Consider the following 18,445-nt stretch of genomic DNA (forward strand, 5'->3'; position numbering starts at 1 on the left):
ACTTCATCATCTCTTGGAATATCAACAAAAAACATCTCTTTGTACAAAACTAAAAGAAATCTGCTCACTACATAGCCTATCTTAACTCTTCTCATAGCCGATTTGTAATAAGGGATTCACCCTAGACCTTATAATCCCTTTTTTAAACCATTAAACTTGATGTTCCACTCCTATTGAATGGTCACACCACCAAGCACTACTGTGTCACATCATTAGACCATCTGCAGAGCAAGGGTCAACTGGAACCATTAAAAGACTTATCTATCATTCAACTCTCCGAAGAACTCAAAACTATATCAACATCCTCAACCATACACATCCCCAAAGAAGTCCTTACAAACTACTACAAACAAGTTAGACATCTACAGCAAACTAATCTACAATCCCAAAAATCCATCAATGAAGAATCTTCTGTACACCAGCAGAAAAAAAGCTAAAAGAATGGGAAGACCCTGGTGGAAACCCCAAACGCTGGACTCTCTTTAAGCCCAAAAAATTAAAGAGAAATACAGAAGACTTAGTCCTTCACACAACAGCTGTTGTGCCTTGTGTCAAATGGACAGATGAAGAATCAAGGAATCCCAAGTTCAGTACATTGCTAACATCTTTGCAGAAAAGAGCCTACCTACACATTCACACAGAAACAAACTTCACTGGCACTGGACACAAATGAATGAAAGAACATGTATTTACTGAATTTCCATAAACCAAACAGAATAAAATCAAATACTTATTACCAGCTTTTGCTGTTGCATAGGCATAACAAGAATTATCTCGAGAGAGCACCAAGAGACCAACAGTTTCCCAACCTGGTGCTGAAAAGAAAACTGACCATCAAAAACAATTCCTAAATTATAGACTTTATTAGACTTAGTGGAAGGCCAAATGAAACTGGCCACATAGCCTCTAACTAGAAAGCAGAAGGCCCACCTAATCAATTATCTCTGTTTTATCAGCGTTTAACTAGGACTATTTTCATATGGAAACATCTCAAAGACAATATTGAAATGCAAATTGAAGATGGGTTTCATTATCAGTAGAATTGAATCGGATCAGCAATTGAGTGTGAGTATGGCATTGGCATAATATAATAATATGAAGAACAGGGCACAAAGAGAAGCCTTGAGGAACTCTAAAATGTAAAGGTTAGAACAATAAATAGGTAGTGATACTGCTTTTTCACTTTCTGCAAAAATAAAGAATGACCAACACAGAGCAGTGTCGTCACCCCCATCATCTGCAATCCAGAGATGAGGCACTGTCAAATACAGTGGAAAGATCCAATAGCCTAACAATCTAGGTAAAATAATTCCAAAAAGGTCAACATTTAATGTGAATGACATGTATATCACAGCATCAACAAAACTCTACACTGATGACCCCATCTCAGCTAAGTTCTTAAAACCTGTGCCCAGGACATTTCTCCCATTTTCCTCAATGTCATCAACTCCTCTTTATAGCAAGCCTGATTTCCCTCCTCTCTCAAAGATAGATAAATCACAGCTCTACTGAAAAACATACATTGACCCCAGTGACTTCCGAATCCCCTAGACCAATTTTCCAATTATCTGTCTGTAGTCTGCCGTTCTGCCACCACGGGCCGCATTATGATTTCAGCACGCTTTACCTATTTGCACCATGGCGCACCTTTCACAAGGTGCCCCGTCGCAAACAGGGACAGTGCACTGTATTACAAAGAATATGTTGCCCCCCAGGACAATGCATTCAAGTGAAATATGGAGCAGCTGTTTAAAGGCTGATCCTTATTACACAGTCCATGTGGCAACATGCCTGCATTTTCAAGAGGGGAGAGAGATGCCCTTGCAGGTGCACGCAGTGAGTTACTGCACCTGCCTGCAGGGGGATGTCTGGGCGATCCATGGGACCCCCTTTCACACCTCCAAAGGGTTGCCTTTAAGATGCGCATTGAAACTCATGTTTGCCTCTGTGCCTACATCCATAATACCGAGCAGGCACAAAGGCAAAGAGATGCCCTCATTTGCGTGGGACCACGCACCCATGCAAATGAAGAAAACCCCTCTCATGATAGCCCTGTGCAACATGTGTGCCAGCGTTATCAGTAGTATAGAAGGGGACGCACAAGCATCTGCGGCCCCCTCTGTAATACCATTGTGCCCCAGGAGTGCACAAAGCAAGCACACATGCTTTTTGAGCCCCCGCGCTACAATGTATAATGCGGCCCTAGGTAGCATTCACAAGGACGCCATGGTGTTATACCAGAGAACACTGTCTGACTCTTCTCACACCAGACCAGGTATTCACACTGCCAGTGATGCATTCTGGTTCATGTAGTTGTTGTCCTTGATCAGCCTTTACGTAGATCAAATCCTGAAGGTGGTCCCCTTTTTATGATCATGGCTCCTGGTCAGTACAGATTCACTGACCAATACATGCAGGGTTTCCAGAATTTCCTGTGTCTCATCTCTGAGCCAGACTCCGGTCCTGGTTTCGCTGTTTTCCTCCTGTACCTTCTGGCTCTCTAGCCTTTCCCTCTCCAAGTTCTGCCATCTCCAGGTAGATCTCTGAGTCCTAGCACCTGGCTGTTTGCTTTTACCTAGCTTTCTGCATCTGTGTTCCTCTTCCTGAGCTGCCAACTATATCTTCCTCTGAGCTCAGTGCTCAGGTCTGGCAACCATTGTATTACTGATACTGCATGACTCTGGTCGACCTGTTGCTTTGCTTCTACTCCTATTATTAATGTATGTGATTGCTTTTATTTTTTATGATTCCCTGACTTTCCAAGTTTTCTTCATGCTATAGATCATCTGTTCCTGTTATTTAATAGTATGGTTACACTTGTTATTTATTCCATAGTTTCTTGTTCTGTCTGTATAGTTCCAATCCTGTTTGTTTGTATTTCTTACTTTGTATTCACGAGACTAATATTTGCTCCTTGAGTTTGACTCGCCTAGTTTCCTGTGTATGTCTTGTTTCCCGAGGTAGGTTGATCTGTCTGTTCTCTTTGAATTCTGTTTTGCTTTCCTCATTTAATGTTGTATAGAATCTGGCCCTCCCTTTATTGACCTCTGTTTCTAAATTCTGTTCCTGTTGCTCCATTGTATTTGTACTCTCTTTTGCTTGTGTGTCAAATCTTGTTATATGTCTTCTACAGGCATTATCCAATCCAGTTCTGTCCAGTATTCAGATTTTAGCCTGCTCCAACCTGCTCCAGTCATCAGTTTCTGTGCTGTCCTCTTTCTTCCAGTTTTCAATTGCCCCCTGGCATATGCTAAACGCATACTCCTGAATTCCCTTGCCCCACAGAGAGCAAGCTCTTCCTTTAGGTATTTAAGTTCTGGTCTCAGGAAGGACCCTCATATAAACTTCCTTGTACAAAGTCTTAGGAAATACAATCTCTATACAACTTCTTTTCTCTCCCATATACCATGAAAAACCTTCCTCAACTCCAAAGAGCCTGCAACCCGTCATAAATGATGCAGTCCTTCAGGTTCTTAATGATGGAGTAAACGCCTTCTTTCTAATGCTGAAAGACTTGTCAGCAGAGTTGGACACTGTAGACCAGGAAATCCTTCAGAAAATAATATACACAAGAAAAGGAATAGATGGCATAGCTCTGAAAGGTTCTAATCCTTCATCAGCTCTAGGTCGCAATTTGTGAAAATGGACAATATACAATCACAGCCTCTCCCACTATCTTCTGGCATACCTCTTCTATTCAGCCTTTATATGGAGCCTCTCGGATGAGTTTTTTGAGAAGGTGGATCTGGAATGAGGGGGTTCAAGCTAGATTAGTGTGTGTGGTCATGGACACATATTGGTCAATCGTGAATTCTAGGGACTTTGTGTTGGGGATCAATGTTGAAGTGATTCTTAGGTTAATGAGACTTAGAGTAGAGGGCTTTATGAATGGAGGAGGAAGAATTTATGCATGTGTGCTCCATAGCTGAGAAATGATTCCTGACTTTTTTTAGTTTAAATAAGGAAGGGTAGTCTAAAGGACCAAACTGGATCTCATGGTTATTTCAACTGGCATTTAAAAACGTTTTCTTAAAGGGTTTCTGTCCATTTTCTGCATCATTCTGGTGTGTGACACAGATAGATTTGAATTTATCCTATTGATCTGTTGGTGATTAATTTAGTTCATGTTAGGTAAAGGAAGTGTTTTCTTTGGGTTGAATGTGAAGAATACTCTCTGCTGGTGTTTGATTAATTATTAATTAAGACATATGAAAGGTGATTTTGCATCCTTAAGTCGATATAGTCCATGGATAGTATCACGTATGTTTTAGAAGCTCTCACATGAATGAAAGGATGCAGTACGGGATATCAAAGAGAAACAAGAAAACTTTGTCTGTGTTGTTAATGTGTGGGTCTAAACTTTGGTTATAATCTATGAATAACTGAGGTTTTTGGCTAGCTTGGCCAGGGGAAAGCAGTCACTTATGATGGGTAGGCAGGGAATAGCGTGCAGGCATACACTTAATAGCCAAGTGTGAGAATTTCTGTTGACACTGGGTGAGTTTGACGCATTTCTAGATCCCACTGGTTGATCTCACTTTAATATGCAGGAACATTTGGAATGTATTTGGAAGGTGTCGGTTTTGAAGATTTGAGTTGTCAGTATAGTTTACCGTTCAAAATAATAGGTGAGGGTGTTTAAAGGATCCATGTAAACATTGAAGAAAGATGGCAAAGGGTCAAGACGTGGGGTCCCAGCATGTACGCTTATAAATGTCTGAGCCATAGGATGTGACTAGAACAGTTTATGACTTGTTGGTTTGGAAGGAGGTAATCCAGAGGATAATTGCACCCTGAATTCCAAGGCCATCAAGGACCTCATTAACTAGTTTTGCCGCAGGGCAGCACCGCAAGTATTTTTGCTGCTCTGCCCTGTATCGAAAGGAAAGGGCAGGTATAAATGAAATATGGTGTGTTCCTGTCCCTTCTGCCGGCGCACATATTGGTGCCTAGCACCAAGGCAGGCAACCTTGCACCATGGTGCAAAGGGGTCTGCGTCGTTGGCACAATTGCTGTTGTGCAGGAAGGGTCACCTTCCTGCACAAAAACAATCAGTGGAGGTTCTTTCCTCTTTCTATGTATGCTGCAGAATGCAGCACACATAGAAAGAGGAAAAAACTATGAGAAATAAGGTTATTTCTCCTTGTTACGTCTCCCCTGGGGAGGCGCACAGCTTTGACGCTTTCTCAGAATTACAGATTGTTGAAACTCTAGAAATGTGCCAAAACACATGGGTGTTGCTTGGGAAAACCCACTGCAATGTCCATGGAATGCCTCCTTGATGTAGAGTAAGGCCTATGCGGCCTTTCAAAGCCACGCAGGGTGGCTTTGCGTCACCTCATAGATATGATTGAGGGCCTACGCCACCGGAGCATCATAAAAAGTGAAGCTACGGTGGCGCAGGCCTCTTGTTAATGAGGCCTCTAGTCTGGATAGAAGGATGTGGTGGATTATGCAGGGATCAAGAATGGATGGGATCAATACGTTACTGCCATCTGTTGCCAGAGCTTACTAGTTTCAAACTGTTCTATTGTGTGTACTCCATGCATATTGGTGAGGTGTTTGATTATGTAGCATATAGGAATTTTGCTGTAAACTATATATTAGAAGTGAGTCTGCAATTGCCAGCTGTGTTCCCTACATACACAGTTGGAAGAGTTGTGCAGATCTTGTCCAGACAAATCGAACAACAGTTTCACATGTAGGTTCTTGAACTGATATGGACCCACATAGCTTAAAGTAAAGAGTTGAACAGAATACTGAATTGTTTAAGAACAGAAGGTAGAGCAAGGAGCTGCTTATACATTGACTTGGTGGATGGCTCGAGCAGTGAACCAGCAGACGTGCTGATCTTTAAAGTTTTCATGCAACTAAGAGACAGGAAAAACAGCTTATGATTGGATATGCTCAAATCCCTTAAGTGTGTACAGATCATGTCCGTGTTGGTGTCAGGCTCGAAATTTTAGTAATTCCAGCCCCATTCCTATACAGGAGAAACTGCCATTCTGAGAAGTATTATTTATTGATTGATTGATTTTCTATAGCATAACCTTAGGCTAATGATATGAGGAAAGGCTGAATAAAGTCATTTGATTTAACGAGACAAAGTTAAAGTAAAAATGCAGGAAATATTGAAAGTCAGATTAGAATAAGCAGTGACTAAAAGCAGCTCCCTCTCTAGCAGTCTCTCAGAAGTGCTTGTCCTTCCATTAAATACAAAATAAAAAGCAGCTCTACTGAGAAGGACAGGTAGGTGCGGGCAGCCATCCCTGATAGTGTCAGCGCAGTGCCATTAAAAGAGCAGCAGGCTGCCAGAAACTGCTGGCCCTGTCCCATTAAACGTAAGAGAAGTGCTTCTAGTTCCCTGTTGGAAGTGGAGGGCACGCAGACACGAAGTGGCACGGCCCTTGGCAAAGTAGAACAGTCTTGCTGAGAAGTGCGAGTACTCACAGGGCAAGCTAGAAAGGCTTGTACTCGACCTGTGGTATTACCTCCCAATGTGGGGCACTTACTACTTGCTTGGGGTTTCAGTCAGTGTCATATACAAACAGATCTGGTATATAAACACAGTACAAACATAATGATCGCATTGAAAAGAAAACAACTTGACATTTTAGACCCTTTAAAATGGGGACCTTATTACATTCGACACGGGTATGGCCGTCAGGCCTGGACCTCTGGATGGGACTGTGGGAAAGACTGGAGCATTCTTCCTGCTCTCCCCCTCCTGGGATTTCCGCTAATCACACAAACACAAATATGGTGGTGGGATCGGCCAAGGGATTGTGGAAACTCGTGTTCCCAAATATTATTTAATAACAGCTGTGTATGACTGGGGCAGACATGGTTCTCGGGCCGCCATCTACCACTGCACTGACTCCTTTATCTGAGCCCCCCAGCAAGGTGTGATGTACTTCCGGGGCTTTCCTCCTACAGCTGCTCACAGTTTGGTCCTTTCTCTCTCACAGGAGCGACGTACAGTATGTACAAAGAATACGTGCTGAAGCCATCCCAGGGACTGACCAGGAAGTAGAAGCGGACGGAACAGGAAGAAGATGTCCAGTATGCAGGACCTCTCAGAGAGATGACGCCGGCGTCTTCCGGAAAGGGAGATCCCCACTGCCCAGGCTGCAACCCAGACCACTGATCTTGGACAATTCCTTAAGGGGGCTCGCCTAGAATCGATTATCTATACCCAAAGTGAAAGATTTCATGCCAAGCTGCTTCCTCTTAAAAGTTGTAATGGCCGAGGCAGTGGCAAACTTGCTTTTAAAAAAAACATTATCTCAACGCTGATGCACACATTCACTAATGTCGCATCCAAACTACTGCTTGATCGTAATGGACGAGTGCGTTACCAATAGTAGTACATTTATCAATTTCCCTCCCCTTTTTGCGGTGGTTTTTGAAATGCACAGTGCGCTGCTAGTATTATATGTATTATATAGGGCGTACCACCCCCTGTGTTGGCGATGACGAGCTTGCCGGCACAGGCAGCATGCTACGCCGTCGAGCGGGTGATTGGAAGGATGTTGTGCTTGTTTTTCCGCTGTAGCAGTATATCAATTAAGAAGAAATAATTTCCTATCAAAGGTAATCAGTTACTTGTTGCGTACCATTTCATGTAATCAGTAAAGTATAATAGGTGATCATTGCCCCAGTGTAATCAATGACGTTTCCAACATTAACAAGGCAGCATTTAACAGGCCAGTACCCAACTTACTCACATAATTGCATGTACTTATCCACAGAACACCTGCTTCAATAGGATTGCTCTGAAACACCTATTGTTGCTGTACGCCCAGATTAAAGACATCTCCTTAGTTGGGCCTTTGGCAGAGATACTACCTCCTCTAGGAGAAGCATTGAACAAGGAGCAAAAAGAAATGGGACAGAGTGAGGACAGTAACGCGTAGCTCTTCAGAGATTTGCAAAAACCGTAGCCCGTGTATGTTGTCTTCTACAGTATAGCTTACCCAGTGCTTAATTTGTAAATAAAGAGGTGCCGGTGCCCAAAGCCCTCCTCTTAAACCCGCGGCTAGTGCAATTAAATGAGTGAACATGGAACACTGACGCGGCGTAATCCTGAAGCCATCGCGGGCCTCTTCAATCCATATAAAGCCACTCACTGCCCCTTCAGCTCACTCTTGCAGCTTTCTACTTTCTCCTTTAGTGACGCTTTTTCGTTTTTCCCTTCATCCATCTTTCCCATGTGTGTCTTTTGCTCGCAGCAATTGCTTGAGGCAGAAGTATAAGCCCCGGCCCTCAAAAATAAGTGTCGGTGCTCAGCACCGGAAACAACTAGCACAAATTAAGCACTGAGCTTACCCAAGCTCTCCATTGTAGGTATTTTCCAGTGTAAGGCAAGAACAATGGAAAACTCTTAAGTACACAGCAGGGCCCGTTGACCTTACAATGAGAACGTTGTGATATGTTTGTAGGTCCTGAGTAGACCATCAACGGTAGCCATTTTATGTTCCTTGAAGTAGAAGTATAGCAAGGTGAATATGCACACTACTAATAGTGAGGAGATCCTACTTATGTACAATACTAACCTTTGAACAAACAATGGTGGGTCACATGATAGTCTATGGAAGGTGCTATTGCTTGATGAATAGCACAATGGGAAAATAACCTGTTCTACTCCAGCAGTCTTTCATAAATTCAGATGTTTCCATTCTGGAAGAGCATAGCTGGAATGTTTTGCCATTCTTCATGAACTTCACAAAAGTTGTGAATTTTGAAAACAATAGATGGAGAAAATGTCTATAAAAGGTAAGGTTGTCCGTGAAAAGCTTCACAAAAAACACTTTAATTTTGAAAGTTAACCAGTAAAACATTTGTGGTGGACAGTTCTCTCCCTGAAACATTTTCTTTTTATGGACCAAGTTCTTTTTCAAGTGAAGCTGAGCGAAACTGGGGAACTTGTCACACTTTGCAAACTGCAGTTAGAAGATGCTTGCAAACTTTGCTGGCAAAGGTATGTAGCTGATTATTAGTTTTCAGCAGATTATAAGGACATTTTGTTTTCTACCCATCAAGAACCACTTTGCCTCTGTGCCTGCGCCATATTATAGACATTTGCGCAGAGGCAAACAAGCCTTTAGGAGGTGCACTGAAAGTGCACCGCAACAGCCCTCTGGGAAGGACAAAGGGGGCCTCATGACCTCCCTCTGCAGACGGCTGCAGTCACTCACTGCACCTGCCTGCAGCAGGATTTCTTTTCCCTCTTGAAAGTGCAGCTGGGTTGACGCCTGCATGGTGAAACACGCAGCAGCTTTTAAACAGCTTCTCCGTATTTCATAGGTTTGCGGCTGACTTGGGAGCAGGGTACTCTTTGTAATACGGCCACTGTCCCTCTTTATGTCCGGCACACCTTTTGAAAGGTGCACCATGGAGCAACAGGGAAAGTGGTCCATATTCATGATACAGTCCCAGAGGCTGTATTACAAAAAGTGCCTTGGGGGTGCAATAGAAAGGGTATTTTGGTATTACAGTAGGGGCCGCAGGCATTTGTGTAGGCCCTTCTGTAATACTGATAGAGCTGGCGTACATGTAGCGCCAGTGCTATAGTGAAACGGCATTCCCTCATTTGCATGGGGGCGTGGGCAATTGCAAATGGGGGTGTCACTGACTCTGCGCCAGCACCTTATTACCGTTGCAAGCACAGAGTCAAACATGTCCTCAGGAGGCGCACTGATACTGTGCACACTGTCAGTACCTCCCCTGAGGGCAGCCCTCCCGAGGACTGGGGGGGGTCTTATAAATCCCCCAGACATCCCCCTACAGACGGCTGCAGTCACTCACTGTACCCGCCAGCAAGGGGATCTCTAATCCCTCTTGAAAAAGCAGGCCGGTTGCCGCCTGCACTTTGTAACACAGACCTGCTTTTAATCAGCTGCTCTGTATTTCACTTGAATGTGCTGCCCCCAGGGCTGTGTGAGTTTGTGTCTGCCCTGGGGCTGTGCATTCTTCATAATAGGGAGCATTTTCTCTGTTTGCGGCCAGTGCACCTGTTTAAAGGTGCACCAGGGCGCTACAGGGGAAATGCGTCCTTTAGGTAGTACAGGCCCAGAATGTTATCTTGTTGTTTTAGGGCTAGGCAACAGAGTTCCAAGAGGGAGCTGTGTGCACCTTAAAAGGTTTGACCTCAGCACACTCCTTGCAAATTTCCTGGACTCCAAGCTATCACAGTAGTGCAAATCTAACTTCCAACCAGGACAATTCGTCTAGAATTGTGGAGGGAATAACAGACCACGCTGACAAGCAACTGAGGAGTATCTCTCAAAGACTGTCTTTTCAAGCTCGAATTTCAAAGTTCTTTGGTTTTGCCATCCGATGCTCAGACAATTAGCTTTTTTCTGGTAAACACAGTTAAGAATATCCCCCAAAAGGGAGAATTGAGCCTCCTAAAAAACCTGTCTTTGGTCCGAATATTATGTGTAACTGCATGTTCTTATACTCCAAACCTCCCCAAGTTTTTATAGAAATAGTGGAGAAAGAGCTACATGAGCACCTAATCAGCGATTTTTGTATTCATTCTGTGCAGGCAGGTTTCTGGATGGTAAATTGATGCAGACCACACAGTATAATGACCTCGACACTAAACTGACGTTTGTTGACCACAGCCAGGTATTGATCTTTCTGGGACCTGATGCTAGTATTTCACAATGTGCACCACAGCATTCAGTTTATCCAACTGGTAGAAATGGTTGCCCTCTTTGTCCAGCTTCTGCAGCTACGGAGGTGGTCAGAATCGAACCTGACATCTGTACAAAGACAGCGACGGTAGACAGCTATTAGTCGACTCTTTACTCCATAACCTCAAGGGTTCCACCTATTACCCATCTTTTTAATGTGTATATTGTCTTACTGCGCTATGTTATTGAAGCAATGGGCCTGGGGTGTCAAACATGTACAGGCTACACTCATCTCTTTGTCACGCAGAATGGTAAACTAGTGCAGTATGGGACCTTAGCAGATGCTTTCGGAAGGGTGGAGAGTTGGATGAAAGCTGATTGAATTAACTTAATTAGAATAAAAGAAAAGTCATAGTCATTGAGCTGATGAAGGGTGTTAACATGCAGGAAAAAATCCTGCTGATCTCTTTGGTTGCTCTCAAATATAGTATGGGGAACCCTAGAAGCTTCCTGCAGTCAAAAGTCATCCTTTAAAGCACAGGTAGGAGTGGTGATCTGGTCAATTGATATTTTCAGCTCTGGAGGAAGAAATCACTGGCAGTATTTCTGCTAAGGACTTAGCTTCCTTGGTTTGAATGCCTAGAAAACTGTTGCAACTATGTGCACGTAGCGCTGGCCTAAGTCTTCATTAGACTGCTACTGTTTGGGTAATATATCATCTGAGAAAACCTGGCCATGTCTGTCATCAAACGAGCATTGCACTGGCTCACAGGATATACATATATTCCGTGTTCGAATCTGTTCATTTGTCTGGCCTGAAGTTTAAAAAATGATAAACAATAGGATTTTTAACCCTTAAATTAGTGGGATATGTTAGGAGGTTGAGCCTTTCTATAGGAGCCACTTCCTCTTAGTTTGTAAACCTCTTTCCTACAGTTCCATATGCATACTGCAGCACAGGCACATTTGCACGGTAAATGCTTACTGTTTGGGGGTGTTGGCCACCAAGGAGAAGTTTCCTGCATAGTTAAAAATGCAGTACCAATTGGAAAAAAAACAAAAAACTCTGCAGTGCATCTGATGCCCATTTATCTAATGTTTAATGTCTTCCTAGTTTAGCCAAATAAGCAAGGAATGATATAGTACAGCGTGGAAGGGTTAAATGACTTCCGAACTATGAAAGAGTACGGTCTGTGCCGGATGAGCAGTATATTTAAAATAATGCAAATACGTTTTGTCTTCACATAACCACGGTGACTTATTTAAAAAAGATGTAGTGAATTGGTAAGAGATTTGATCTGATATACGTCAGCAAAAATAATTAGGCCCATATTTATACTTTTTTAGCGCCGCATTTGCGCCGCTTTTTGACGCAAAAGCGGGGCAAACTTACAAAATACAATTGGGGCATATTTATACTCCGTTTGCGCCGAATTTGCGTCGTTTTTTTCGACGCAAATTCGACGCAAAACTAACTCCATATTTATACTTTGGCGTTAGACGCGTCTAGCGCCAAAGTTCATGGAGTTAGCGTCATTTTTTGGCGTGAACACCTTCCTTGCGTTAATGATATGCAAGGTAGGCGTTCCCGTCTTAAAAAATGACTCCGATGCTATTGCGTCGGATTTATACTCCCGGGCAAAAATGACGCCTGGGAGTGGGCGGGACTACAAAACCCGCATTTGCGCCGGATTTTAGCGCCTGGGTCAGGGCAAGCGTTAAGGGACCTGTGGGCTCAGAATGAGCCCAGAGGTGCCCTCCCAAGCCCCCAGGGACACCCCCTGCCACCCTTGCCCACCCCAGGAGGACACCCAAGGCTGGAAGGACCCATCCCAGGGAAGAAAAGGTAAGTTGTGGTAATTTAAAAAAAAAAAAAAAAATTGTGGCATGGGGGGCCTGATTTGTGCCCCCCTACATGCCACTATGCCCAATGACCATGCCCAGGGGACAGAAGTCCCCTGGGCATGGCCATTGGGCAAGGGGGCATGACTCCTGTCTTTGCTAAGACAGGAGTCATGTTAATGGCGTCTGGGCGCCAAACAAAAATGGCGCAAATCGGGTTAAGACGATTTTTTTGCCTCAGCCTGACTTGCCCCATTTTTGGACGCCCAAACGCCATTTTTCCCTACGCCGGCGCTGCCTGGTGTACGTGGTTTTTTTTCACGCACACCAGGCAGCGCCGGTCGACTAACGCCGGCTAACGCCATTCAATAAATACGGCGCCCGCATGGCGCTTCAGAATGGCGTTAGCCGGCGCTAATTTTTTTGGCGCAAAACTGCGTTAGCGCAGTTTTGCGTCAAAAAGTATAAATATGGCCCAATTGTATTTTGTAAGTATGCGCCGCTTTTGCGTCAAAAAATGACGCAAATGCGGCGCTAATAGTGTTCAGTTCAATGGTTCCTTAACCTTATATAGAATATATAGAAAATGACTCCTGCATTAGTTTTTGAATTCTTTTCTTTTCTTTATAATAAAGAAAAAATAAAGCAATTCAACTTTCCAGCATCTTATGAAAGCATTTCCTTATTGTCCCAGTTCTGCATCAGGCTCCACTACAGGTCTGAAGTTCATAGTTCAGAATTTATTTTCTCTTTGCAGCAGGATTTAGACAATAGTGGGACATGAGGTAGGTGAACAGTTGTCTCTGCCTACTGACCTAAGTAGCAGTGACAGGCCCAACAAGGTAAGGAGTGCTTTGAGGTGCATTAGTACAGAGTTACCCAATCTGTTGATTGAAGTACGTTGGATGAAGGTTATTTTCCTTGGATATTGGACCTCTATGGGTAATAAGGTTGAATATGGGCAGGCGTGCACGCAGACACACACACACACACACACACGATCGTGAACTTAGACAAGTCACTTTTGAATTCGCTATCCATGAACTGGGAGCAATCCTACACAGGGGGAGGGACAAAGGGAGGAGGTAGAGGTAGAGTATGTTTGGAGACGTCAGCCTGTGTGAGGTAGTATACCATGAAGAGGTCAGTTTTCAGTTTCTTCCTAATTTATAGAAGGGTTGGTGCTTTGCTGATGTAAGAGAGGATGTTGTTCCAGATCCTGGGGACCTTTGCTGAATAGGATTGTTTTCTTATTTTCTTCTTCCTCCAGTGTTTTGTCTCTAATACGGCAAAGTCAGAGCTCATCGTCTGGTGTTAAACTTCAAATATAGCTAACTAGGTTTTTTTAGGGGTCTTGCTGTAGGGGGCCTTATAAACTATGGAAATATTCTTAAAGATGATCTGTGCTTCCAGGTGGGGCCAGTGTATAGTCTTTAGCTCGAGGGTAATGTGGTTGGATTTTTTAAGTCCCTTGACAACCTGTCCTGCTGTGGGAAGGATGCCTTTCAGTGGAGCAAGGGTGAGGTCCCTTGGATGCCGTTGAGCAGGGGGTTGCCTCCATCTTCACGGAAGAGGACTAGGCCTTGCAGTGTCATTCTGAATTTTTCTCCTGGATGTAAAGGTTTCAGTTTTTTTCAGAAGAGAGAGTTGGAACCAAGCCGTTTGGTCTTCTTGGTAATGGATTTGAGTGAGAGATTCGAGTCTATTTGGCCTGTGCTGTTTGTTGGGATGTGAAATGTATTAGGTTTAATTGGAGATTGTTTGGTCTTGCTGGTAAACAGCAGGAATTCAAACTTCCCATGTTTAGCATCAGGTAGTTTGATGGCATCCAGATTTGGATATATTTGAGGCAGACTTTGTTTTTTTTTAATGTTGTTGGTTGTGAAGATTGTGAGCTAGATTTGGTTGTTGTCAGCATACTGATTTTTCAGAGATCTCATACACATTACACGCCAATGTCATCATGTTCTTTTATTGTGGGTGTTATTTCATATTATACAAAGATATCGAATCTGAAATGTATTAAGAATTACTTATTGATGGATCCAGATCTATGTAGCTACATTCATAGACTTTAAACATTATTAATTAAATAATAAACTTGAGAAAAAAAGTGCATAAATGAATGGTGTAACTATTACCCTAGCAATTCATAGTCTAATTATAACGAAAAGATTGCAAAGGGATGTACCATGCAGCACTTTATTTTCAAACAAACCTTTGCAAAATGAAGAACAATTTAAGAATACAAAAATAACACGTTTATAATTAAATAAATAATTAATTATATTGAGGCATTTGCTTATGGGAAGTCTATGGGGGGGTCAGGCAGTACAACAATGAATATTACATTTGTAATGACTTCATTTTTTGTTTACTGAAATGTTTTATTAATGTGTTCGTTAGAATATATATGACTTGTGTTTTACTTAGTATCATGTATCCTGTTTCACCTGTATTTTATATACACACGAAAACTTATTTAATAAATCTATTTGTTGAAAGTAAATGTAAATGTTCTCTTTTAGCCAGATAATCAAATAATTGAGAAAAGGAGCTTTTATGTTCTCAAAGTGATGTAGAAGCATTTAATGAAATGGTGATAACTTCAACATTCAATAGTCTGTGGTACTGGTAGCACTACTACCGGTGTCAGAGTGACCATTAGTAATACTACAAGTAGTTGATCTAGAACTGGTTTGGTATTCTTTTTTGGCATTTAACGTGTACATGCATCATCTATTTCAAAATATATTTCCGATTTTTAAATTCATGAACAATTGGTTAACCAAACTTTGCCTTATTTTTCTTATGTCATTGCCAAAAACATCACACCTCAGATTCATTTCAAACAAATGTTATTGTCCACAGCGGTTAATATCAAGATGGGGAATTGGTAGGATGGACTAGGGTGAAAGAAAAGGATTTGAGAGGAAGAGAGGGAGACAAAAAGAGGAAAGAAAGGGAGAAGGAAATAATGTTTGTGCTAACTGAATAAACTACCCGCCGCTACTGTTGTAATTTACTACAACTTCTTGATCTAATGAACGAATCCTCGTTTATTATCCTGAAAGCTCCTAACATCGCCACTGACACCATTGTACCATTGTAGGCATGCTAGTAGATCTACTGTAGATATTAGCGTGACCGTAAGTGATATTATTAATACTATCAGTAGCTGTTCCAGAAGCGAAAGTATCAATAGTAATGGACAATGCTGTACGTGTAGCAAGCAGTAGTATTAAAGTAGCATCAGCATTACCTGCAGTACTACCATACTAGTAGCCAAGTAATCTCATAATCAGCCTAGGAACTACCCTGACAGCTGATTGGGTACTATTCTTTGCGTATGGCCCTGAGAGCTGCACTAGAACAATGACTGTTCTTTTCTGATATCTGGGCATTACTCTGACCTTCCCAGCTTTCCATGTGCCATGAAGTTGTGGAAATCTGGGGTGAGATTTACTAACATGCCATACAACACAGCAAGACAACTTGTGCTGCATTGCATGCCAAGAAGAAGACAGCAATACACCAGATATACCACGATATGCCACATACCTGTCCTCTCCCTGCACTTACGCACTCAGTGCAGCGTAGTGCCAGTGCATGAACCCTTGCACCACAGTGCAAGGCTACCTGCGCTACAGCTAAGAGTGGATTGTTCTTTTGCAGGCAGGGACTCTGTCCTGCAGCAAAACAATCCTCTGAGGCTTTTTCCTGTTTCTATGTGCAATGCTCATATGTAGAAGGAGAAAAAACGAAATGAGAAGAAATAAACAGAAGTCTCCTTGTTACACCTCACCTAGGAAGGTTTAGCATTGACGAATTCTGAAGTTTACTAGTATTAGTCCAACTGGAATGCGCCAAAAAACATTGGTGGATGCATGGGAACACCCATGCTCCATCCATGGAATGCCTTCCCAGCGCAGAGTAATGCAAGGTAGCGACTTGTGCTGCCTTTCATTACTCCAAATTTACTTCTGCTTGGCACAGTATATCTCACTAATGTTCATGTGTTACCTTGTCCTGAGAAAATGGCAATGCAAGGGATTCATACATTTGGGCCCTGGTGGTAAGCATTATTCTTTGACCTACTCAGGGCATGGGAGCAACTGGATAGGGCTTGCCTAGTGAATGGCACAGGCAATACTCCCCCCTGTTTCAGGCGCCAACCAGGATGTTTTAAAAAATCACAGCAGGATGGAGCTGGTTGGCTGGCACAAAGGCTCCCCTTAGAAAGATAAGTGCCCTTGTACTCCAGGGGGCCACCCTTGGACATACTCTTAAACATGTTGGCCGGTATCAAAAACTAAGTAACACAGTTGAACAAAGAGTAAATCACTTGTAAATAGAATTTGGACCTCAGTGAAAAAATGTTTAAAAAAATTACCACATACCATAGAAGTAAGTACTATGAGACTTAAAAAACTTTTAAAAAACCAAGAAAAAGTGGAAAATGATGTCAGGAAAACAAAAAAGGCAGTTACATGACTCAGGAAAATAATTTATATAATATGCAGCAAAGAGCTGCAACAAAAGACCACAGAGAGGGGAACATTCACATTTCTGACAGAATGTTGTTCCAAACTTAGGGGAAGCAGCAGGAAAAAGTCTGGGAGTAATGTTGACATCTGAAAATGACTAATATCAAAACATCCTTGCTACAAGTGTTTTTTCACCTACAAAGGATGTAGAGTTTTTGACCAGTAAGCAGCTTGTCCCCGGATCAAACAGAGGGCCTCATTTACAAGAATTGACATGTCGCCGTGTTGCATCAGCGATGCGTCAAATCAACTTGTGCGTCAGTACGACAGAATCCTACGCCATGGATGCACCATATTTACAACACGGCATAAGGATCCTGTCTGTGTCAAAAAATATTATGCATCTATGTGTGCCATGTCACAATGGAATCTGACACTGCTGCTTCAAAAGTGACGCTGGGCTGATGTGCAGCATGTAAATTAACGCCACTCGGCCCTGCGTCACTTGTGAGTGTGGAATGCGTAAAAAACAGTACAAAAAATGATGCATCAGGGGAAAAAAATGGCACACTTCACAGAAAGCAGCCATGGAGCAGGCAGCTGACAGCAGAAACAAGGACAACAGCCCCAGCACCGGTCAGGATGTCCAGACAGACTCCCAGAGGAAGAGGAAATGCAATTTCAGTGAGGAGGAGAATGACAACTTGATTACTGAGATGACACAGCACCAACATCAGCTCTTTGTCACCTCTAATTTGCCACTAATAAGGAAAGAGGCCATGATTGGTGACTGGAGTACCAGGACACAACAGTGCAGCACACGAGGAACATCCAGAGCCACAAGGTATTTATCAACAAGGGGCAATGTGGGCAAAAAGATCAGATTGTGCAGTACAGCTTGCTAAGTCCCAGTGCCCCACTACACTGTGTGCAGGGCAAAGGGCAGGTATCTGGATAATGTCCCGTTAAATGCCACAGAAACAGCAGTCACATTGCCCAGTTACATGTTGCACAGCTCAGTCATGCTCCATCACGTTTCTCCATTCCATGTGTGAAGTGCAGCACCAATCCAGGTACACCTTTGTATACTGCCATGTGTAGCGGAATCTATAACATGAGTCACCAGAACTACAAGTCACAATACAAAGTAAAAGACATGGATTGGGATAACACATCATGTATGGACACTTGAACCCTGCACAACCTGACAGTGACTATGCAGAACACCTTACATCATGAGGCCACTGTGTCTTACTTGGGCCCATGCACACAAATCTGGAATGTAAAGCAATGAATTCAAATTAACTTGTTAGAGGAGAAACAGCTCACCTGACAGGGGGGATCAGGTGTGGGGCATGTGAAGTATCAAGACATAGGAACACGCCAAAAGACACATGTATATTAACTGGCATGACAATACATAGCACAGAGCTGTCCTGGGACATGGGATGAGATCACACAGATGTCAGCTGCCAT

General features: G+C 42.9%; 1 protein-coding gene across 1 annotated transcript in view; it reads left to right on the plus strand.

The window, feature by feature from the left end:
* The window catches only part of HIGD1B (HIG1 hypoxia inducible domain family member 1B), a 158,856-nt gene extending 146,353 nt beyond the window's left edge, over positions 1–12,503 (plus strand). The window contains exon 4 of the mRNA XM_069237935.1: positions 6,969–12,503. Within this exon, the coding sequence (XP_069094036.1) occupies positions 6,969–7,033 (65 nt within the window). The 3' untranslated portion in view covers positions 7,034–12,503. The remainder of the gene's footprint in view (positions 1–6,968) is intronic.
* Positions 12,504–18,445: the final 5,942 nt, after the last annotated feature.

Source organism: Pleurodeles waltl, chromosome 6, assembly GCF_031143425.1.
Source record: "Pleurodeles waltl isolate 20211129_DDA chromosome 6, aPleWal1.hap1.20221129, whole genome shotgun sequence".
Taxonomy (NCBI): domain Eukaryota; kingdom Metazoa; phylum Chordata; class Amphibia; order Caudata; family Salamandridae; genus Pleurodeles; species Pleurodeles waltl.